This window comes from Carcharodon carcharias, chromosome 10, assembly GCF_017639515.1.
Source record: "Carcharodon carcharias isolate sCarCar2 chromosome 10, sCarCar2.pri, whole genome shotgun sequence".
Lineage (NCBI taxonomy): Eukaryota > Metazoa > Chordata > Chondrichthyes > Lamniformes > Lamnidae > Carcharodon > Carcharodon carcharias.
This window is the reverse complement of record NC_054476.1, coordinates 36,822,233-36,835,174: the sequence shown is the minus strand read 5'-3', so window position 1 is coordinate 36,835,174 and position 12,942 is coordinate 36,822,233. Positions and strand designations below refer to the sequence as shown.

The 12,942-nt window shown below is 44.3% G+C and overlaps 1 protein-coding gene across 2 annotated transcripts in view; it reads right to left on the bottom strand.

Annotated features, from left to right (window-relative positions):
* The window catches only part of galnt18b (UDP-N-acetyl-alpha-D-galactosamine:polypeptide N-acetylgalactosaminyltransferase 18b), a 321,574-nt gene that overhangs the window by 144,244 nt on the left and 164,388 nt on the right, over positions 1-12,942 (bottom strand). For both annotated transcript variants that reach the window (XM_041197647.1, XM_041197648.1), the window contains one exon: positions 2,377-2,543. In XM_041197647.1, coding sequence (XP_041053581.1) covers positions 2,377-2,543 — 167 coding nt within the window. The remainder of the gene's footprint in view (positions 1-2,376; positions 2,544-12,942) is intronic.

The following is a 12,942-nucleotide window of genomic DNA, read 5'->3' as shown; positions in this document are numbered from 1 at the left end:
CCTGCTGCCACCTTAATTCCCTACTTTCATCCCGCCATCAGGAAGCTGACATGTTGCCTCCCACACAATTAAGTGCCCACTTCATTTCCCACTGTCAGTAGCAGCACAGGATTCCAGCCCAGACATCCCATTCACAAAGTAAAATGGCCGCTATTAAAGCTGGTGCCCCCACAGACTGCCATTTCCTTAGTTACATTTAAACAGAAAATATAAGTATTTATAAGTGGAGGGGGGAGGGAGAGCGAGTTGAATGAATGAGCCACACTTCTATTTTTGCTTCAGCCTGGCCTCAGGGCTGTCTCAGCTCTAACATTAACCTTTAGTTCCGGTGACTGAAAACAGGGCTGCAATAGATCAAGTAACTGTGTGAACCGAGTGGTTCCAGAATTTTCCACAGGCAGACACAGAGCTGAAGGAAGGGAAGCTGCTCAAAGGTTCAGGTTCATGACAACAACTTGCAATAATAATGAAAGCAGATTTCAGCCGCAGTGAGATCCGAGCCATAAGTTTCTTGCATCATAATAAGCTCTTGGTGGCCCACGCAGTTGTCACATTAAAGTAATTTTTAAAACACCTTGATTCGTCTGTATTGTACAGAATGTGAAAAATTTTATATCACACACAGCACAATATTACTGGGAAATAATGAGATATCAGAAGAGGAATAGACCATTCAGCCCATCACTGATTCACCATTTTGTTAGCTGTGGCAGTTCTCTTTAACCTTGTTAAAAGCAACATCACTCCTTTTTTCTGTATTCCATTAAAGGGTAAGTACCTATCTGCCTTTTAATACTGATTGACCCTGCAGCTGTGATTTAGAACAATAATGCCGTTCCTTCACTATTGGATCAAAATCCTGGAACTCCCTCCCTTATAGCATCGTGGATGTACTTATAGCACACGCCTACTCAAGGGCAATTAGGGATGGGCAATAATTGCTGGCCTTGCTTGTCTTGTGACACACACATCGCTGAATGAGTTAACTAAAAAAAAATTAAAATCCAAAGCATCAAGTTTCACATTCTCATAATGATTTTGTTGAAAGGTTAATCTGATCTTGCTTTGAACCTGAATGTAAAAATCAGACTTTACCGAGAAGAAGGAGACCATTCAGCCCTTAGGCTCTATGTGGGCTTTTGGGTAAATCAATCCCATGACGCTCCTCTTCCCCAACTCCCCCTACCCCACCCCATAGTCCTATATCTTACTTCACTTCAAATTTTTATCCCATTTTCCCTTATAAGATACAATGGTCTTCACCCTAACCACTCATGTGGTGAAGCATTGTGAGTCCAACAATCTTGTTAATCTCTCTCCCCAGTGACCATTTTAAATTGATGGAAAAAACACTGGGTAACAGTAGAGCAGTTCTTGGTAATGCTTAGAATCCATAATTTGAAATTAAAATTTGCAAGCATTTGCAAATTCATGAGATCATCTCATGTGGACCAATTCACCATTCACCATCCCCACACATGGTTCACAGTCATCAGGGCTGGTTTGGTGAAGTGGCACAGGATGAAACCATCATCACAATTACACGATAATGGGCAGTCACATCCAGAATATGCTGCTTGGCATCACACAGAGAGTCAATGGAGGGGGCAGTTACTTAGGGCAAGCAATGTCACGGGAGTTCCTTCAGTCGCTCTGCCCATCTGAGGGAACCCGACCAGTCTGTTGAACTCGAATGCTCTCTCTGACTCTCTCTATCCATCTCTCTTTCTCTGTCTTGGAAAACTGCTTGAAAAAAATCAACAACATTCAGTGACCAAGGAGATGAGGATGTGTAGCAGCCACAATGATCAAAAAAACTCTCAAATGCTTGACTTTTCATCTTATCATTCGCCATACTACATGCACACATACACACATATGCTTACATACACATAGACACACACATGGGCACAAACGCACACACACACACTCACGCATATGCAAGAACATGCACGCTAACCACATGAGCACACACACACGCACCTGTATGCACACAATGTACATGTAAGCAAGCATGCATATTACACATACACACGCATGCATGCTCACACACTATACGTGGAATAATGATCTTGACCTTACAAGGCAGAGCATTTTGTGGCTTACTTTGTGTAACACCACAGGAGATCTATGAGTATTTATCGAAAAGTATAAGCCAATAAATCACTATTGTAAATTACTTGGGGAAACTTTGAAATAAATGGAGTAGGTTCAAGAGACATTTGGATGGATTTGCTGAGAGGGCAGAACATTTAAAAGGTTGAGAACTCTGTAAATTTGCTAGTTGAGCCCAATGGGCTCTTGCTGTGCATAAAAAGCTACATTCTTAAGAGTCCATGATGCATCCCAGCCAAAAACAACCACCAACAAGCTCACCATTGTTGCTGTGGTCATCAACTAGTACGATCTCCTTGAGCAGGTGAGCTGGGGTTTTGGATATCACCGAGTGCATGGAGCGTAGAACAACAGAAGGGGCTTCATTAACAAAAATAAACACCACGCTGACTTGAGGGAGGTTTGCTGGGTAGGTGATGTTTCTGCACCTGGAACAACACAAACAGAAATAGAAATCAGTCGTGTTGAATAACGTTCAAAAGCTTCACTCTTTTTCCACACTGAGTTCATGTTCTGAGCTGAAACTACAAACTGTGATGCAATATGAATGGGCTTCACTTCATCCCAACTCCAAAGATATGATTTAGATCCAGAGTCACATCTAGAGGAATCTCACTCCACTTTGCTCCAAGTTTTCAGGAGAGGCAAATTAAACTTAATGCTACAATTTTAAAGGGTTTGCGGGAACAGGGAACAGAGAGACCTGGAGGTCTTTGAAGGTGGCAAAACAAGCTAATAAAACTGTTAACAAGCTTGGCTTTATAAACAGAAACATAGAATACAAAAGCAAGGAATTTGTGCTAAACACTTATAACTCACTGAATAGGCTGCAGCTGAAGTTTTGCAGCCAATTCTGGGCAACTACACTTTAGGAAAAATGTCACAACTGTAGGGAGGGCGTAGAAGTGATCTACTAGAATGGTACCAAAGATAAGGGACTTCAGTTATGGGGAAAGACTTGAGAAGCTGGAATTTTTCTCCATAGAGCGGGGTAGTTAAAGGAAAATGTGTTCTTTAGGGAAGGAAACATGTGTCTTTGCCCAGTCTGGGTGTATAGGTGACTCCAGTCCACATCAATTTTGACTCTTAATGACTCTCTGAAGTGGGGTGGCAAGTCCCTCAGTTGCAAGAAATGTCAAGCACAAGGCTCATTACTATCTTCTCAGGGCAATCATGGCTGTTTTAAGACACCAACGATGCCCACGCCCCAAAAATGAAGTCGCAACAAAGGATTAACAAAGCATTGAAACCACCAGACCACATTTATAGGATCATTACAGCACAAGTGTCCCCAGCAGAACTGAAGGCAGTGGAAGAACTATCCTCAATGATGCAACTTGCAGCCTCTTAAGCCAAAGACTGGATGTGGTGGAATTCAGAACCCTGAATTGGGGTTATTTGTATCAGAAATGAGTGAAACTGGACTCAAGACCCTGTCACGCTACAGTGCTGCCGGGTGGGATAAATCCTCCATCTAATTCTAGGGCAATCTTGATTTGATGCTAAAGCCATTCAGTGATGTGATGAACAGGTTCCTGTTGTGACCTACCATGTGATCACACCGTTTGGTGGTGTTTTTCTCTTTAAATGTATACTATTATAATATTCCTGCCCCTATATGGCTCAAGGTGTTGCACCACTTCTATCATAACTGGTGGGATTTCCTGGACACAGAGAAGGTGAGAACAGAGCCAGAGGATCATTTGCATCTGCATCTTCTGTCCCATCTAAACAGCCTCCCTTGCCCCTGACCACTCATGCTGCACTGTGGAGCGGGCATCAATGGAGCAGCAAATCTAGGCTGGTATCTTTAGAACTGGCCAAATGCCCCCAAATTTCACTATTAAAACACAACACACTGGCAGAACCACACACAGTCTGGTGGTGGGCTCTAATGCACAATGCCACAAGATGCCAAATGAAGCTCAAGGGCTTTTGCCAATCATGGCTTCAAGGTGAGGCCCCTTTAACTAGATAGCTCAAACTGTGACATCACAGAGTGATCCTGACCCTCACACTGAGCATCCTAGCGAGATCAGGCATCACAACAGGTTTGTAAACTGAGTCAGTTTGAGGCCGGAGGCTGCACAAGCAATTTAAATGAAGGATAGGGAGCTGCACGGAGACTAACTGGCTGATTTCTTTAGGATTCATTGTGGTTGGGTAGAACGCCTGAACAGTTTGCTTTGTGACAGGAGTGTGAAGCTTGGAAATATCGCTAACCAGCTGACACTTGGGAGGTTGTTATGGAAAAGACTGTTTAGGCCTGCAGTTCCAGCTTGGCAGTGAATGAACAGGACTGAATAAGGGGAGAGGCTGAGAGGGTGAGAGAGAGAACATCTGAATAATCGGCTACTCAAAGTGTTCACCAGCACTGAGAGCTCAGAGTTGGGAGTGAAACATGTGAGGGAGGGAAGTTGAAGAAATTCAAAATACAAGAGGGCTTTTGAAGGGTTATTGAGACAAGGAAGAGGAGACAAGAAAGGCAGGGATTAAGCGGCGTCAGCTGAAGAGCTTGCACTGGACACAGGTAGATAATCCAAATGATGCCAATCTCTGCTGTAATGGAGCAGTGAACAGACTGGAATGGGCAGCAGGTTATGGTCATCATTTGTCCCAATGTGGATGATCAAGCAGATTCTACAGCATGAACATCTGAACAAATTCAGTAACACTGAGGGGACAGCAGGGTCGAGAGCTTCGCTTGTCATGACCCGATCTCCTGTTGGGAATAGGGAGTAGACACAGAGAAGGAGAAGAGAGAAAGATAGACAGAGGGAATGTGGGGAGAGTTCAGTGCAGTAGGTGGGAAAACCTTTTATAAGACGGAGAGACTCACAGAGTCAGCAATAGCACCAAATAAACACTCTAGCAATTCATCCAGTTTTTTCAGCTATAGGCAATCTTTGAGTCACAGAAGCTACTGCCCTTTTTCCAGTCTTCATACACTGTTCCCCTCTCTCCACTGTTAAAATGTTTCCTATATGAGGGGAGCTATAAAATGCCTATAGTTGTCCTTATTGCCATCCAGTGACTGGTGCGTGATTTCTTCTCCTGCCACAAGTACACAGTTGGTGTCAGGAGGAGCATGAGGAAATGAACCTTTCACCAAATCACCCAGAGTCTAAAGCTGCAAGTATCAAAACCAGAAAAAAACAAGTGGATCCCACACCCAGAGCGAGAACATCCTAACTGGAATCACATCAACACCAGCTGAGATAACACAAAAGGAGGGAGCAGTGAAACTGAAATTCTCCCAACACCATGGTCTGGATTTTCACAGAGTTGGAACAACCAGAGCCATTTAAAAATGGCAGGTGGGACCCAATTCAAGGATTCGCGCCCCTATTCCCAGTGGCCCCAGTTTTCACTTGTGAGGTATAAGGGCGTGGTTAACGAGCTCACACCCTGCACTGCCAACCTGGCCAGCTCTATTGCGGTGGGTACACATCACCTAACGTTCCCCACCCCCCCCCCCCCCGCCCCCCCCCCCCCCGCCGCCATTTTCGTGGAGTCAAGCCAACTTCTCCATGACTCGTGGTTCATGGATCTCAGAGGAGTTGGAGACCCAGCATCCAAATGGAACAGAAGGACCTGGTCTTTGGCACCTGTTCAGGGGAGCAGGTTAAGATTGTGGAGTTGCCCAGTTCCAGGATGGGTGAATAACTTGGGTTTTTTAAACTGTCAAATGCCAAGTTTCCAATGGGCGTGTAGGGTTAAAATTGCTCCAGAGATGTCTTGACTGAAAGCATGCAGCCTGTAGCCACCAGAAATCCTCTAGCAATACTCATCTTTACACAAACCATCCACATCAAGGGGGAACTTGATCTTTTATAGTTTCAATCAATATGCTCCCATGATAAATGCACTGATTAGCAGTGGAGCTGCAGTCATGAATATTGGCCTGTGCATCAGTGTTGGATTTCTCGAGATGCTAACTGCTGACTCTGGATGAGGTACTGAGCTGTAATCCTTCCCCTTCCTGGAACGGAGCTGTTTTGGTTTTCAAGTAAACAGATTGTTTCTTTCATTTAAAGAAATGCTTGGAGAAAGAGCTTGTATCAAAGCATTTTGCTGGTTTAATTAAAAGGGCTGTGTTGCCAAGGGTTTCTCATTAGCAAGCCAAAAACTCTCTGGATGGCATTTCAGAAATCAAGTGATTAGCAGGGAGTGGCTCCAGAAACACAAGAGAGAAGGAAAGACTTGCATTTCTATCGTGCCTTTCATGACCTTAGGACGTCTCAAAGTGTTTTACAGCCCAATGAAGTATTTTGGAAATCACAGTCATAGAAGTCTACAGCACAGAAAAAGGCCCTTCAGCCCATCGAGTCTGTGCTGGTCAAACAAGTGCCTAACTATTCTGATCCCATTTTCCAGCACTACGCCCATAGCCTTGTATGCCATGGCATCATAAGTGCACATCCAAATACTTCTTAAATGTTATGAGGGTTTCTGCCTCTACCACCCTTTCAGGCAGTGAGTTCCAGATTCCCACCTCCCTCTGGGTGAAAAAATTCTTCCTCACATCCCTTCCAAACCTCCTATCCCTTCCTTAAATCTATGCCCCCTGGTTATTGATCCCTCCACCGAGGGGAAAAGTTCCTTCTTGTCTGCCCTATCTATGCCCCTCATAATTTTATACACCTCAATCATGTTCCCCCTCAATCTCCTCTGCTCCAGGGAAAATAACCCCTGTCTATCTAATCTCTCCTCTTAACTAAAACTCTCCAGCCCAGGCAACATCCTGGTAAATCTCCTCTGCACTCTCTCTAGTGCAATCACATCCTTCCTATAATGCGGATTCCAGAACTGCACGCAATACTCTAGCTGTGGCCTAACTAGCATTTTATACAGTTCCAGCACAACCTCCCTGCTCTTATATTCTATGCCTTGGCTAATAAAGGCAATTATCTCATATGCCTTCTTAACCACCTTATCTACCTGTCCCACTACCCTAAGGGATCGGTGGACCAAGGAAGTGTAGGAAGCAGAGCAGCCAATTTGTACACAGCAAGGTCCCACAAATAGCAACAAGAAAATAACCAGATAATCTGTTGAGGGATAAATATTGGCCAGGACACCGGGGAGAATTCCCCTGCTCTTCTTCAAATTAGTGGCTATGGGATCTTTCACATCCACCTAATGGGACCTACATTTAACAACTCATTTGGACAACAGCACCTCCAAGAATGCAGCACTCTCTCAGTATTGCACGGAGATTGCCAGCATGGATTTTCCATTCAAGTGTCTAGGATGGGACTTGAACCCACAACCTTCTGATTCAGAGGTGGGCATACTTCCCAGTAAGACCCAGCTGAGACAAGCAACACCGGATCTCTTCATTGCTTCAATTGGTAAAGACACTAGGCTTGATTTTAATGCCCAGGGATGTGGGGGAGGCGGGAAGAAGTGGGAGTCACCAAAAAGTGAGTGGCAGTCTGATTTTTGAAATAGAGCAGCAGGAGCCCAAACTGAGACCAGAGGAATTGGACCCCAGCATGAATTCAGTGCTCTGAGTTTTGCCTCTCCCCCACACTTTAATGGGTCTAGTCTAGGCTAATTTGCAATCTTGGCACCACATTTCCTTCTACTTAGAAAAGCCAATTCAATTGAAAAATGCTTTCTGTTGGCCATTTAGGAATGAATGACTCATCTACTGCTTACACTCTAATCCATGCCTTTGATACCTCCAGATCCGACTATTCCAATGCACTCCGCTGGCTTCCCAACTTCCACTCTCTGTAAACATGAGTTCATTCAAAACTCTGCTGCCCACATCCTAACTCTCGCCAAGTGCCTTCACTCCCTCACCAGCTGTGAGTCCCTGTCTTGCAATGCCTCAATTTTAAAATTCTCATCCTCGTTTTCAAATTCTTCCATGGCCTCTTCCCTCTCCCTATTTCTGTAATGTCCTCCAGCCCCACAGCCATCCAAGATCTCTGCACTCCTCCAGTTCCAGCCTCTTGAGCATCTCTGATTTTAATTGTTCTCCCCACATGCCTTCATCTGCCTGGGATCAAAGCTCTGGAATTCCCTTCCTAAACTTCTCCCCCTCTCTCATCTCCTTGATGACACTCTTTAAAAACGTTGGCTTTGATGAAACTTTTACACATCCATGCCAATGTCTCCTTTTTTGGCTTGCCATCTATTTTGGTTCAATAATTGCTCCTGGGAGACACCTTTGGATGCTTTCCTCCATTATATGAACACAGGTTGTTCACTGATTTCTCTTTATAGCTTAAAAAAATCACCTCTCCCAACAGTAGCATATAATTTATTGCAGGGCGAAAACACTGCTAATTACTTTTTTTTTTTAAAAACGAGCCAAATAGTAACCAATGGATTTGAACTCATGTTATTTACAGTGGGTCATTGCAGTACAAGCAGCAACCAATAGAGTTGCACACACATGCTGCTGATGTGACACTCTTCTAATATGCAGCATATTTCTGTAGGAAATATATATTACCCTGCATAAATATTCATTTTTATATTAAAGATGGTATTGGTTCATCTGATGCATTTTTAACCATCACAATTAATATTTGAAACTAGATAGAAACTGCAGGATGTCACACAGCCCCTCGTGCCTGTTCCATTATTCTGGTAACTGATCTACATCTTGACTCCATTTCCCCACCTTTGCTCCATATCCCTAGATTCGCTTACCGAACAAACATCCATCAATCTCAGTATTGAAATTTCCAATTTCCAGCAACAACAGCATTTTTGGGGAGAGAGTTCTAGATTTGCGCTGCCCTTTGCATGACAAAGTTCCTCTCAAAATCACTCCTAAATGGCCTGTCTCTAATTTTAATTGTTCTGGAGTCTACCCTGCTAGAACAAGGGATCGATCATTTAGGATTCAGATGAGGAGAAATTTCTTCTCTCAGGAGGTTGTGAATCTTTGGAATTCTTTACCCTGGGAATTGTGGATGTTCAGCCATTGAGTATATTCAAGACTGAGAGTGATAGATTGTTCGTCACTCGGCGAACCAAAAATATGGGGATAAGACATGAAAGTGGAATTGAGATGGAAGATCAGCCATGATGGTACTGAATGGTGGAGGAGAATCAAGGGAACGTATGGTCTAATCCTGCTCCTATTTCTTATGGTTCCTTATGAAATAGTTTCTCTCCCTTCCATATCAAATCCTTTTATCATGTTAAACACCGTTTAATTTCCTAAACACCAGAGAACACATCTAAAAGCCATGGAACTCACCTGCTCTTTGAACCCATTATCTATTCTACAGAACCTTTAACACCCACATGAGAGGGTGAAGATAGGGCCTCGATTTGAAACAGCAACTGAGGGTTGGCATCTCCAACAATGTAGCACTCTTTCAGTGCATCATGGATTATGTACTCACATGCGTGTAGCAAGGCTGGAAGCCTTGAGCTTCTGTCGGCTACCAACTAACAAGTGAGTCAAGCTGACATGGGCACGTACCATGCTTGTAATGCTGGGGTGGGGGGAGAGGTTGGCAGCGGATAGTAACATAGTGGTTATATTTCTAGACTAGTAATCCAGAGGCCTTAACTTATGATCCAGACACTTGAGTACAAGTCAAAGCATGACAGCTGAGGAATTTAAATTCAAATAACTAAATAAATCTGGAATAAAAAAATAGTATCAGTAATGATAACTATGAAACTAACAGATTGTTGTAAAAACCCATTTAGTTCACTAATGCCCTTTAGGGAGGGAAATCTGTCATCCTCACCCAATCTGGCCTACATGTGACTGCAGACCCACAGCTATGTGGTTGACTCTTAAATGGCCTAGCAAACCAACTCAGCTGTATTCAAGAAAGTGGCTTACCCTCACCTTCTAAAGAGCAATTAGGGGTGGGAACTAAGTGCTGACCTTGTCAGTGACACCCACATCTGTGAATGAATTAAAACCAGATAACATAGCACCAAAATTATTCCAAACTAAAGTCTTCAGAGTGAGGAAAGTTCAATTCAGATACACATAAATCACATCTAATTTGGAACAAAAGTGGATAATAAACCCAGAGCGATACAAAAGAACACAACTAATTAACCTCCCAACAATCCAATCTACATTTAGATTACTTCACAATTAAATATTCCAATCACTGAAGCCACAAATTCATTGGAAATAATTTGCATTAAATTTATGCTGTGTCAATTTATTTAGGTCCCAATTTTCTGTGTTTGAGTCATTTGTAATTCATGCAAACAATGAAAAATAAACAAAAAGATTCACTTTAAAAACTAACACCAAGATTACACCAGTGAGTGCCCTTGCAAAATGAGTCCCATATGTGTCCACACTCTCCCTTGTACTAGTTGTATGTGGGTGGGAGTAGGTGCATTTTATAGCCAGCGGTTAATCACATCATTAATTATCCCTGTAATTATTATTGCCATAACAACAGAGGATCCATGTCGACCTCTGTGTTGTAGTGCTCAATGTCCTCACTGAATAGGGGCGGAATTTTCCATGCCCGCTGGCATCCGGCATGTTTGGTGGCGTGAGCAGACAATATGGCAGGAAGGTCACAAAACGATTTTACGAGGTTGTGAAACAAGTTTGTAATCATCCACTCCGCTCATCAATGGTGAGCCATGTTTCCCACCATCAGACATTGGGAACTTCATTGTACTACAAATGCATATCATTATAAGCCCAGCTCACCTGAATCATCCTCTCAGGCTGGATCATCTGAGCAGGTCGAAGCAACCGCATACCAATGTGTTTCACAATAACATATATAAGGCTTGCAGCTAGTAAGCTGCACTTTGAAGGGAACTCGGGGGTGAGTGCACAGTAATATGCAGCACTCGTGAGGGTCAATTGTTGGACCTCAAGGTTGAGGCACTGCGCATTCAGGCAAGGGCACAGGCATGTTTTTTCCAGCTGGCTAACAGTGCGATGCTGAGGCAAGGGCTGCATTGTGGCTGAGGTGAGTTGGGGGGGCAAGGATAGCACAGCGGCTGCAGTGAGTTGGGGGGACATGGGCAGCACAGCAGCTGAGGCGAGTTGCAGTGGGGCAAGGGCAGCACTGCAGCTGAGGCGAGTTGGGGGGACATGGACAGCACTGCAGCTGAGGCGAGTTGCAGTGGGGCAAGGGCTTCATGTTTTAGATGATCAGGTTCGCTTTGTCCAGTGAATGCGAGCTGCACCCTTGATATTAACACATTAGTTGTTGCTTGAAACAATATAGGCATAGAGGCTGATTAACTGAACAAGCACTGGTGGTTTATTGGTACTAAGAACAGGACACTAACACAATGTGTGCTTCTTCAATCACCTACAGCTTTAGACTCGGCAGTTAGCCGAGTAGCCCGCACTGTATAGCAATTGGTTGATGCAGTCACGTGGTCAGTTAACTACATTCTCTTAATGTTACACAGCTCCACTTTACCACATCTCTCCCCCTTTACTTGAAAGTACCATTGACAAGCTTCACAACATCCCAATTATTTACATGAATAACTATTTACAAGTCAAGTCTCTCAGGAGGCTTCCTCGGACATGTCGAGCGTCTTAGTTCAACGACCTCAGCTGGTTTTTCCGAGGCCCCCTCCTCAGGGGTCAACTGTCCACCAGGCTCTTCGATGGAAGTGGGCAAGTTTGTGTCTTCAACCCTCTCTGGTCCAACAGGTCCCACCGGTACTTCCAAATCGTGTGCCATTTCTTCCACATGCGGTATAGACTCAAACGCAAATGATGATGGCATTCCTTCTTGTGGAGAATCTCTGGAGAATGATCCACGTGTCGTCTTAATTATTTGATTGTTTACCGATAACTATAGGAGAGAGGTCCTGTCACGGCACTCACTTCAGCTAATAGCCAATGGGCCCATCTCCAAAGTTCTTTGCGAGAGCTGTGTCTCCCACCGTGACATTTTTTTCATGACTATGGCCATCATGTCTTGTCTTCTGGGTCTCTTGGTTTCTCTCCACCCTCAATTCGGATAAAAGTTAGAAGGGTGTGGAGACGTCTCTTCATCAGTAATTCAGCAGGGGCAATACCGGTTGTCATGCGTGGCATCGTCCGTGACAATCTGGTGCTGATGGAACCCCTGTTCAGCTTTTTTCATCCCGGACTTAAAAGTTTGGACTGCCCACTCATCCAAACCATTAGAGGTGGGGTGGTAAGGTAAGGTTTTGATATGAGTTATTCTGTTAAGGGTTGTAAACCTGTGGAACTCCCACTGGTAAATGCAGTCCCGTTATCTGACATGAGCACCTCTGATAGCCAGTGCACAGCAAAACTCTGTCGCAAATGGTCTATGGTGGCAGCAGACATGGGTGACTTCATAGACATCCATCCACTTGGAGTGGGCGGCTATTAGTAAAAGGAGCATCATGCCCAAGAAGGGCCTCACATAGTCGATGTGGGGGCGCACTCATGGCCGCCCCGGCCATTCCCAGGGGTGTAATGGAGCTAAGGGGGGCAGCTTTGGAACCTGCTGGCATCAAAGACAACTTTTGACTAGGATTTCGATGTCCGCGTCCATCCCTGGCCACCACAAGTAACAGTGCATCTTCATCCTACTAATGCCAGGGTAAGTGCTGCGTAGTTCGACCAGTAATGGCCTTTGCCCTCTCAGGGGCCACAATAACCCTTACTCCTCAGAGCAATATGCCATCCTGACAGGTGAGTCATACCTGTGATATCTGTCATACCTGTGATTGAAATAAGGCTTCATGTCGACGGACTTTGGTTCTCCTGACCAATAATTCAAAACTTGCACTCGGACATGAGATAAAAGTGGATCTTGGCTTGCCCACTCAGGGATTTGTTTGGCCTGGACAGAGGAGAAATTCAAAAAGTTTAGTCCTAAAACA